General features: G+C 37.8%; 1 protein-coding gene across 5 annotated transcripts; it reads left to right on the forward strand.

The window, feature by feature from the left end:
- Positions 1 to 1,182: 1,182 nt before the first annotated feature.
- LOC140535920 (uncharacterized) lies at positions 1,183 to 11,881 on the forward strand. Of its 5 annotated transcripts, none has more exons than XM_072657468.1 (11): positions 1,183 to 1,313; positions 1,407 to 1,730; positions 2,178 to 2,519; positions 3,601 to 3,678; positions 3,878 to 3,919; positions 8,134 to 8,241; positions 8,995 to 9,084; positions 9,384 to 9,488; positions 9,608 to 9,721; positions 10,637 to 10,689; positions 10,971 to 11,881. In XM_072657468.1, exons 1-11 carry the CDS (start codon positions 1,268 to 1,270, stop codon positions 11,310 to 11,312), a joined length of 1,644 nt encoding a protein of 547 aa, XP_072513569.1. In that variant the 5' UTR covers positions 1,183 to 1,267; the 3' UTR covers positions 11,313 to 11,881. The 5 variants fall into 5 exon arrangements, with proteins under 5 accessions (XP_072513569.1, XP_072513571.1, XP_072513570.1 ...); XM_072657470.1 differs by having other exon boundaries at positions 9,692 to 9,721; XM_072657469.1 differs by lacking the exon at positions 8,134 to 8,241 and having other exon boundaries at positions 3,845 to 3,919.
- The last annotated feature ends 302 nt before the right edge of the window (positions 11,882 to 12,183 follow it).

Consider the following 12,183-nt stretch of genomic DNA (forward strand, 5'->3'; position numbering starts at 1 on the left):
CAAAAGACCCTGGTTGGGTGTGAGTTCAGGTGTAATGTGGGTGGGGAAAAGCCTTTGTGGGTGCAGTGTGACTGTGCATAGGGTTTCCAGTCATATGTGCAGGGTGCAGAGTGTGTTAGTATGAGGAGGAGGTGTGATTAAGTCCACAGTCTATAAGCTATTGTTCATTCAGCAGCCTAATTGCTTGAGGAAAAATCAGGTAGGTACCCCACTGACTGTTTACCACTGCTGGTCCCCCTTTTGGACCACCCAGATTAATGTCATGTGTACAAGATCTAAATAGTACTTGATCTCATTAAGATTTTAAAAGCAAATAAATGCTTTTTATTTCAGGAATTAAACTTATCTAAAAAACTAATCTAACAAACTGAGAGAAAATAATAATGACAAGGTTTGATATGAAATGATTCATTTGAAAATGCTGCTGAAACTGAACATTCGGTATTAAACCAGTTCATGAATTTTAAATAAGAAAAGTAAGAAAAAAGGGAAATCAGTAAAGTGGTCTGTTGGTGGAAAATGAGGGACGAAAGGTGAAATTTTGTCACACACTGCTTTACCACCACGAGCTGTACAGAAAACACAGAGCAATATTTCAATGTACAGGCAGGTTTACCATAAGTCGGCCAATAGTGGTCAGTGGTTCAATATCAAGAACGACAGAAGAATAATAATTGTGTTTATGTGTGAAGGAAGCAGAAGATATATGTTCCCATGTCAACATAGAGCTACATTAAAAAGACATTCAAACATATACAAAAACTACTCAATACTACAGGACAGTTTTCCTGTATGTGTGGCACTCTAGATGGCAGAAGAGATGAACTACTAAAAGAGGGAAGTCAAGCAGAGAACAGTACATGCAGTATACAGTACAGTACAGTATACAGTACAGTACAGTATACAGTAAAAGTCTAGGAGCAGTGTGTAGTAAAATAGTAGCTCTGAAAAACAGTGATGGGTCAAAGGATGAGAAACAGAGTGAAGACTTCATGATCATTTGATCAACTGTGTAGAGAAAGTATGTTAAAGGTTACAGCAACTGACTGATTACTGTTGCTGTAACTAGTTCACAACATGGTAAGCAAAGAAATCTCTCTCTGTGCAAAAGGGAAATGGGCGTCCTCATGATTCTGCTTAGCTGAACCACAAGCTGATAAACAGACTAAAACTCACCACAGACCCACAAGCAGAGAAAGAGAAATGGTCAACTAAACTGCTAACAGTCTTTTAATGTTGGTCTGGAGAAAATACACTTCTAACTAACATGACTGTGAAGATCCTCCTCTTTATCCCCTTCTATCTGATGTCAGGTAAGGAACTTCATATCTAAATAATTAGCTCAATCAGCATCAAATTAACATTTTACTTTTTTTTTACTAAAAGAGATATTTGGTCTCTTTTAGTAAGTGGAGGGGCCTCCAGGGAAGTGACAGGATATCCAGGAGGAGGAGTTCTCATCAAGTGTAAATATGAGAGAAGCTACACAGCAAACCTAAAGTACTTCTGTAAGAGTTCATGGACAACATGTGATGATCAGATCAGGACAGACGTTAGTAATGAGTGGAAAAATATAGGAAGATTCTCACTGTTTGATAACACCAGAGCTGCAGAGTTCTGGGTGTTGATCAGAGAGCTCACTGTGGAGGACTCCAGAACGTACCAGTGTGCAGTTGATATAGAGATGTGGCCTGATGATCACACACCAGTGGAACTGAAGATACAGGAAGGTGAGTATCTCCCACCACTGCACATGTTCATCGTCCCAAACTTCCAGCATCATTAACACTGACTGTGCTGTTTGCAGATCTGATATATCTCTTATTTCCCTTTAGTTTCCCCAGACTTCAGATCTTATTAGCACTGTGTCTAGTTTTCATTACTAAAGTAAATGTTTATCTATTTTTAGAAACTCTGAACATCAGCTTCCCTTTCATAAATGTGTCAGCCAGTAATGCACATCTATACACATGCTCCCTGCTTCTACCTTCTATTCTTCACAATGATCTGAACATACGCTTGATGAAGGGTCTGACCTGCAGAGAAGTGACATTATATGAAACGGGAGGATTCATAACCAAAAGCAGATGTGACTGTTCTTTTAGGAGTGTTCTGACTTCTGAATAATCTATGTGGGGTAGTGTAAGCTTCATCATCTGACTGTTTATGATTGACAGATCTAGACCAAAAGAAGAGCATCACTGTGAATAGTCATGTAGGAGGAAGTGTGAACATCAGCTGCAAATACCCACAATCCTCCAGCAGTAAGCCCAGGTTTCTCTGCAGGAGAGTGGGCTCTGCTGACTGTAATTATAAAGCATCTGTTAAAGAGAGCAGAAGATGGATAAAGGAGGGGAAATTCTCTCTGTATGATGACCGAGCACAGCAGACCTTCACTGTGTCCATCGACAACCTGACCAATGAGGATTCTGGTGAATACTGGTGTGGAGCTGAATCAGACTGGGAATCTGATCATGGCTACAAGGTTTATATCACACAGATCAAGCTCACAGTTACTGGTGAGTAGAGCTTGGTTTGATGATGGTTTATGCTTTCACACAGTTTCTATTGATTATGTTTATAATCTAGAGAAATCATGTTGACTGCACTGTAAGTGAGATTACGTCTGTCAATTACAAGAAAACTATAACGTCAGTGTACCACTATAGGGTAACTGGTAACATATTACTGGATATGGATGCATTCAGCTCCGTGGCCTCTAGTTTTTCCAATGGGCAGTGTTTTGTCTATAAATGGTTTACATGAGGGAGTGAATTAACACTCGATTACAGATTCAACTTTCTGGGGAGGATTTCTCTGAAATTTTCCCTGAAACTGTTTTGCTAGGTGGTTCCTATGATGTTGCTACATTATATTCCAAGTTGGTGCTATAGTGTTCCTGGGTAGTTGCTACAGTATTCCAAGTTGTTGCTGTTGTTGCTTAGTGGTTTCTAGGCTGTCGCTAGGTGGTTTCTATGCAGTTGCTATGGTATTCCAAGTCAATGCTATTGTGTTGCATTGCTGTGCAATGTAAAATGGCATTGATATAAAACTGGGTTCAACATCTCAAGTCAACATCTTTTGGTAATAAACTAATCCACCTCTGAGAGATAATTTTGCTGGTGGTTGATTTTGTGTTGTATAGTGGTTCTTGTGGTATCCCAGGTGGTTGCAATGATGTTGCTAAGTGGTTGCTAGGGTGTTTCTGTAATGTTCCTAGGTAGTTCATGTGGTGTACCAGGTCATTGCTATGGTGTTGCTAGGTGGTTGCTATGCTATTTTAGGTTGTTATCGTGATGCTGCTTTGTAGTTTGCTAGAATGTGCTATGTAGTTGCTATGTGCCACCATATTAAACTGGACACCCTGCAAGCTAGTATCACCTCCTGCAGGAGAAACATCACAGTGCAGGGAGTTTTAAACATGCTACATGTCTTCATGCTTCCTATAAATGGTTCATAAAAAGGGGGGGGGGGGCAATAGAGCAGCAGGGCCCTCGAGAATACAGCTATTGAAGCTGATGGAAAACCGATATTCTTTATATTTTTCTTGCTTAAAGTGGAACATTTATCTGCATTTCCATTCATGTGCTCCAAACCCAGCTGCTGTCCCCCACTCCACATTCTCTCCTTCATCAGTGCAGACACAACCCACACACCTACCTAATTTTTCATCTACAGGTATGTGCTGTCTGTTAATCTCTGTCCTTACATGTGTATCCATCACAACATCCATCAGAAAATCCATACACTCTTCTCACTACTCATTCAGTCATCTTCTTAATTTGTATCATTGCTGTTCACAGAGTTTTAGCTTATATATATGCATCTTACAACCATTTCTAAGTATACAGGTTCATCCACACTTCTTCCCAAACAGCTCCCAGATCAGTGCATCCTGAACCCACACATCAACTAACTAGTAAGTCCTTCACTTTTTGAAAGCACATAATCACATATTTGTTGGTGCTAGAGTTCACAGGGGAACTATGTTAGCTTACATCCATGGGGAATTCATAAATGGCTGGCTTCTTCCTATCCACTATAACAAATACACAATTTTTAACCATTAAATATATAATTGCTATATTAAGGCATTAGTGTTCGAGCCATATGGTACACAGCATCCCACAGGGGATAGGATTCATTATTTGTGTAGAGAGAAAAAGTGTCATTACTTTAATAGAGGAGGTAGATCTGCATTTAGTGAGGGAGGTGGGTGGGTTTTGCTTATGGCCCCAGGAAAGCTAGGTTGTGGTGAACTATAATAAGACAATACAATGATGTATTAATGATGGTATTTTCAAAAAAGACATACAGAGTGCATGAATGAGGTATGCATGAGTGTACATGTGGTAGTACAACCTGATTTGCAAGGGCATAGGTGGAGGCAATGTTGCAATGTTATAAACGTGGTATGTCACAGAAAGACAGAGACATTTTCATTTATAATAGATTTCAGACTGCAATTTGATGTCACCTTTAGCCTTTATTAATAAATGTGGTAGCCAACACCCTCACAAAGTTGTTTTCTGTCAGTATGTTCCAGAGACAACAATTACACAATTGTGATTATATTAGCAAACGGCATCAGTTTTCATCACTGCTTTCTGTTCTACTGCATGATAGAACATCTAAGCAAGTAAACAAGTAAACAATGTTGTTTTGGTCACCTGATAAAATAACACAACGATGCTGCTGCATAGGAACAGACAGCAAACACATCCACAGCTTTGAGTTTTATTATTAACAGTATTGTTGAGGCACTACCAAATTCTTTGACTTGATGTAAAGTAGCTCCTAATGTCCACATTTCTTTTACTGGCTACCTTCTTTACTGAGCATATCACCAAATTAGGCTAATCACCGCACACACACACAAACAAACAAACAAACAAACAAACATTTAGGGTTGTAACTACAATAGCCTGTAATAGCCCACAGAATTCCTCATTTAAAAATAAATGCACTGTTCTTTACTGAACCGATACAAGGTGTGATATGTGAGCACACAGCTGCTGGAGAGTGAAATCCAGTTGACAGAGCTTTAATATCTCACAACTACAGCTTCTCACACTTTAACAAGAAACAGCAAGACCATTCCTGTTAGTGATGAGTCAGAGAGGCGGGACTGTTAATCGTTTCTATAACAAATACATTGACTAGCCACTGATGGGCTGATCTAATTATTTGACTAAACAGAACATAGGCCACCACTGCTCCTGTTGTCATGGTTTGGTGACCATTTAGCTCATGTTGCTATGCACTGTGGTTTGGTGAGTGTAAAGTATTTCCCTTTTCAGTCTGCAGAGTGCCTCTTTAATATTCCCACTAGAAGGCAAGTCTACTTGTTGACAGTGAGGGTTAAATTCTACTAAAATGTTCAAGACCTCCAATACAGAATTCCCTTTTAAATGATTGTGATCCAATTATTAAAACAAATAAATAAACAAACATGGACCAGCTTAAAAAACTCCATGCCTTTTTTTTCTTTCTCTATATCATTGCTTCCTGTCTGCAGGCATTTATAATCCATGCATGACCTTGAGCTCCAGAATTAAACAAAACAGTTCTCTCTCTCTCTCTCTCTCGCTCTCTCTCTCTCTCTCTCTGTTATACTTCCTGGTGCATTATAATTATCTTGCACTTTAGTGTACACAGACATTACTTTACACCAATTACAGCCAAAACATTTATTTAGATGATAAATTGTCACTGTTGATCTGAGCCATATTTCTAAAATCAACCACTAAATCATTGCAATAGGATGATGAAAAAACTGTCGAATCTCTTTCTGTCAGATTGAATTTACTGGTCCAATCTCTAATATTTCTTTAGACCTTCTCATTTACATCACTGAAGGATTGGTCATCATGGTGACCACTCTTCTGGTTGCAATGACAGCATTTTACAAGCACAAGAAGAATGTTTATTTCATTGTTAAGCTAAAACGGAGTGAAATCTGCTGGGTTAGAAAAGAGCTGTTTTGAGTTGTCCAAGTTGAGTTGTCTGGAAAACACCTGATTAGATTCTACTTCGAGAGGTCAAACAAAATGCAGGCCCATTGTCTTATGTTTAAGCATAACGTCTTGTTAATTTGTGTTTGTTTAATTAATTTATTTGTGTGTTTACATAATCTCCTTACTTTGTGAAACATTTTGAAAGTTTTTTTTTTATAAATTGTGTTAATGTTGGAATTAATACAGTTTTAAGTTCTAAGTGGTCATTTTGATGCTGTTTGGTGTTGCTATAGTGCTGCTAGGCAGTAGCATTCTCATGTCCTTCAATTATGTGATATAGAAATATACTCCACGATCAATGAAACCACTGAATTAACCACATTAACCACCTTCCTTAGCAAAGCCTAAACAACTCACCCACCCTAATGGTTTCTCCACATTATCAGTAGAGCCTAATCCAGGGGTTATCCCGGGTAGGAGTCAACAACAACAACAACAACAACCCAGTACCTGTGTCCTATGTTGAATTAGGAAACCTGATGAATACATAGCAATTTATGAAAGTAAACAAATCTGATATTTTAGAACTTCTGGTTCTAGTTCAAGTTTTACATTTCATATACTGGATACTGAGATCAAATAACATGTGAGCATGTTTGGCTACTCAAAATCCAGTCATCATTACTGCATGCTGTGTCACCACAAGACATAATGAACCCAAGACTTAATGAATCTTTAATTGAAAGTCTGGATTGGACTTGTTACCTTGATATCTGGCTATTAGCTCAGACTTCTCGACTACCTTTGTTATTCAAACATGATTTTGGAATCACTGAACAGTTTTTACTAGTTTTGGTTTTGATCATGAGGTGTTAGATTTTAAAGAAATGTTTAGAGAAATTAGCTGAATAAATTGAATCTGGTGAGATTGTGTTCAGAGTTATGAATGCAGGCCCAGAACATTTTCTTACGTTCACTGAAAGTGTACATTTCTTTTGATGGGTATCTGTGTCCTGTTCAATGTAATATTTTATTTTGTGCATCATATTTTAATTCCTGTGAAACTAACATTGATAAAGTCTTTAATGAATTGTGTTTATCTGGTAATTAATCAAATCTAAGTTTCAAAAGCTTTATTATGAAAATATATACTATTATTGACAATGTGTAATACTTCTCAAAAAATAAATATATAATGAAAATGTTGATACACGTGTTTATTGATTTTGCAAATGTATGCAGTAGAAGAACATATATAAATATAAACATTTATAAAATTTTATTTATCAAAAAGTGCTGTTTTTAAAACTACTACTCAATTATTATTCATAAATACCATAACTGACTTAGCTCTGACCATCAAGCTGAGAAAATAACACATCTATTTTTTTTTTTACGATAAACACACTATAAGTCATACTGGAGAACATCTGCAGTGCAATGTAATATATTTATCAAAAAGTGCTGTTTTTAAACTTTTATAATTATTTAAAAATACCTTACCTGATCATATATGCAATGACGTTTTTAGGGTTAGATGACTTACAACATTTCTGAAACTTTGTGTGAAAACTAATACATTTTACAGCAACCACCCCATATCATATTTACACTGTGAAAACTAATTCATACTACACTACTGCTTTTCCAGTGTGTGCTGCACTCTAGATGGCAGTAGAGATGTACTGGTTCAGATCAATACACGAGTGACATCATTGTAATGGTGGGTTACTACCTACCTAATAGGACTGAGATCAGAGCTTTGTAATGGCCACTCCAAAACATTTTCTTTGTTATCCTTACGCCACTTTGTAACCTGTTTGGCAGTTTGCTTTGGGTCATTGTCCATTTGGAAGACCCATTTGAGCCCAATCTTTTACTTCCTGGCTGATGTCTTGAGATGTTGCTTCAGGATTTTCACATAATGTTCTTTCCTCATGATGCCATCTATTTTGTGAAGTGCACCAGTCCCTCCTGCAGCAAAACAACCCCTCAACATGATGCTGCCACCCATGTTTCACAGTTGGGATGGTGTTCTCAGGCTTCCAAGTTCCCCTCTTTTTCCTCCAAACATAACAATGGTCATTATGGCCAAACAGTTAAATTTTAGTTTTGTCAGACCACAGGACATCTCTCCAAAAATTTATCTGGCTTTTTTTTGTTATTTCTTTTGGAGTAATGGCTTCTTCCTGGCAGAGTGGCCTTTCAGCCCATGTGGATACAGTCCTCGTTTCAATGTGGATAATGACCCACTCTTACCAGCTTCAGCCAGCATCTTCACAAGGTCTTTTGCTTTTGTTCTTGGACTGATAGGCTTATTTCAGACCAGAGCACATTCATCTCTGGGACACAGAACCTGTCTCCTTCCTGAGTGGTATGAAGGCTGGGCATTCCCATCTTGTTTGTACTTCTGTATAATTGTTTGTACAGATGAACGAGGCACCTTCAGTCAGTGAGGAATTTATCACCCTTCATCCAGATCTAATACATAAACTATCATATACAAATATTTTATGATTCATAAACATAAATAACATTTTTTTATTTTAATCCAAATCATTGTTTATCATTAAAGAGAAATCACAGCAACCAGTAACTTTATCCAATTCATCAATGTCAAACAAAACTTCACAGAAAACAAAAGCTATCACATCTTCAACATCTAAAACCATCACCAATGCATCACTTAGAACAGAAACACCTACAGGTAAAACACACACTGCACAACTCCTGATACTCGGTAATTCAAGATCCAGGTATTCAGCTATGGCCATTTTATGCAGTTTACTACCAATAAAACCAACCACACCTCTATCCCTCCACCCATACAAGCTAAATTAATCACTTTAATTGAATTTCTCAATTTGAACCCATTAATTAAGCTTGTCCTCATTTATTTGCTTTACAAACTATTTGCAAACTAAAGATGGGAATGTTCAGATCTAAAAGAAAATATACATGAAGCACATGCTTTTGTTAACAATACATACCAGGAAAAACTGTAATCTGTAATCTGTAAATTATACATTCATTACAGGACAAGATCAACCAGTAAGGTCATCAACCTCACCACCAAGAACCTCAAGTCCACTTAGCACAGAAGTCACCTCCTCCTCAACGTCTAAAAGTACAGTAACCTCTTCATTTAACTGACACTGAAAATGTTTTTTACAGTATATGGAATGGTAAATTAATATAACTCTTAATAATAATGTGCTACAAAGAGTTATTTAAGTAAGGCTACGAGGAACCATTTTTGTGAAAATGTATATGAAGAACCATAAAATTACATTGGTTTCTTTAAACTTGTAAATGGTGCTCCATTCAGAAACAGTTCTTCACAGAATTAAAACTGGTTCTTCTACAGCATTACTCAAAGAATCCTTTGCATCACCTTCATTCAAATCTACCATGTGTTTCCTTTAGCTCCAGATGTTCCTCCACAGTCCTCAACACCTATCAGTTTACAGACCACAAAAGCAATCACACTCTCAACTTCTAAAACCACAGTGTCTTCCTCCTCTGCTGCAGGTGATTATAGAGAATACACACAAACACACACACACACACCCACACACACACACACACACACACCTCAATGAATCAAAAAGGTGTCACTCTCATTGTCAGATACAATTCTGTATGTTCAGGGGTAGCACATCCAGCTTCCTCTGTGATCACCATCCTGGCTGTGATTCTGATGCTGGTTCTAATTGGACTCTTATTCTTCACAGTCACTCTCATAAAGAGAAGGAACACTCAAGGTACCACCAAACCTATAAACATAACAGACACCCATGCATACTAGTTTACACACATGGCAGGGACAGTGGTGTTTCACTATATGCGTAGTGCTTAGAGCAATGGCTGCAGGTCAGAGGGCTGTGGGTTCAATACCCATGTCTGCTAAACTGCCACTGTTGGGCTCTTTAGCAAGGCTCTTATCCTCTTTGCTCCAGGGGTGCTGCAGCATGGTCAACCCTGAGCTCTAAGCTGTCTAGCTTGTCTAGTAGAGGAGATTTGCTGATAGAATTGGACTCTCTGAAGCAGATGAACATGAACCTACTGGCACAACGCCTAATGCCAGGTGTAGGCTACAGAGGTATAAAATCCCCTCAGCATTGAGCTGTAGAGATGGGGAATGATGGAGCTTCATTTAAATACTTTTGGGATGAGCTGGAGAGTTGCATTCAGCAAACAACGAATTAGGAGGTGTCCCAATACTTTTCACATAGTTCATATAGTGTATAATGACTGGCCCTAGTAGAGAAATACTACAATACTATATTAAAGTCCAAAAGTAGAAATACTGTTAGCATGTGTTTCCTCTGAGACACGTGATCATAGACTCACTGCTTATATGTCAATAACAAACAGTAGACTTTACTTGGGCCACCCTTGTCTACTGAATCTCCAAGATGTTTGCTCATGTTAGAAGCTTTAGCTGTTGGTGCAGAAAATAGTTCACTAGGCCTCAGTGGACAATGATGTACATATGCTGCCACCTGCTGGCTGTACATGAAAAGGATAGCTAGAGTAAGACTAGACTGGGAACATGTTCTCAAATGAATCTCACAACCTGCTTATGTTTGAAGTCACTGATATTAATTAATTAATGTGATGTATAAATATGATATTAATGATGAGTGTTTTAATGTTAGGAAATTGTTTTTGCTTAGATCCAGCATCAACCCAGGACCAATCCATCAGAGACTCTTTAAACAACTCCAAGGTGAGTCATGACCTGGAGTGGCTGACTTCACATGTATTGGAGCAGGCATGAGCTTGTCCACACTTTCCTATTGTCAGGAGCAAAGAAAGTGATAGTGGAGTCCTAGTGAGTGGGAGGGTCTATTGGTTCAACTAAATTGGAGAGAAAATTGGGTTTAAACAAAAACACTAGTAAAATGTTATATAATGAATACCAGTCTTGCTGAGACCACTTCAAACCTCTCTAACCGATTGATGATCCAAACAATGTGTTTATTGATTTTCTAAAACTTCTGTTCTCAGATTTCCCATACAGTCTGTGACTATGAGGAGATTAAAGACCCCAGATGTCTTCCTGCCTCAGAAACTGGAGTTTCCACTGTCTACTCTACTGTCCACCTGCCCACAGACCCCTTAAATACTACTCAAACTGTGTATGACAATGTTCAGCTGCCCACAAGCCCCTGTGATGTTTTAAATCCTGTTTATTCTACAGTGCCCCAGCATTCCTCAGTGAAATCTGCTGAAGATCCAGCTTACGCCACTGTCAATTTCTGCAAGAATGATGCTGTTACAACAGCAATAACCAAAAAGGAGGACTCATGTGACTATGCTACTGTCAAACATGTTAGCGGAAGTGGCTAGGTTAGCATACAGCCTTTTTATTCAGGTCCATTTCCACCAAAATCAGAGCCGACAGTGTTCAGTTTCACACACACAAGCTTTTATTTAGAAAAGTGTAAATGTGTGTTTTGATTTAGATGGGTAAATATTGTGGATGACTTTGGATGTGGTGAAAACTGTTCTGTCTAGACAAAAATCACTACTGTTGAGAACCATGTATCTCCATTTTTGCTGTTTCACTGTTTGACACAATAAGAATCTGGCTATTCTTTACATTTTTGTCAAACTTTCAGGAACAATTGACCAATAGAAACACTCCAAAATTACTTGGAATAAAGTATATTCACATTCACTTCCATTTAGAGTTAATAGGGATTTTTACTTCTCCAGTAAAGTGGATGTTTTGGAGAGGTGTTTTTTTTTAGTCACAGCAACAATGTGCTCTTCTTTGTTTGCTATGTTGTTATATAAGTGTAGGCATATTTTTGTGTTATATATTTTAAAGTAGCTGAAAATGAAAAAAAAAACGTATTCTTAATTGTATTCCTATGAACAATTAAATCATATAAGTGTTTTTAGTGTTTTTCAAACATTTCCCTAGTGAGTCAATGTGGACAAATAAGTTTAGAGCTGTTTTCACAATTGTATTCTTATATGGACATAACTGAGGGCATTTCTCTCTCATACTGTAGAACATCTTCTGGTTGTAACAATGTTTCCTATAGATGGCAGTAAATGTACCTCAGCTCAGACCAAAACACAACTGGGGACAAAATACTAACTATGGGTACCACTTTATAATAAGACTGTCTTTATAAAGGAGTTATGAACAATGTTTTAACAATGTTATTCACGTGGTCAAACACATTAGTGAGCAGGATCAAGGATCAAG

Source organism: Salminus brasiliensis, chromosome 15 (genome assembly GCF_030463535.1).
Source record: "Salminus brasiliensis chromosome 15, fSalBra1.hap2, whole genome shotgun sequence".
Taxonomy (NCBI): domain Eukaryota; kingdom Metazoa; phylum Chordata; class Actinopteri; order Characiformes; family Bryconidae; genus Salminus; species Salminus brasiliensis.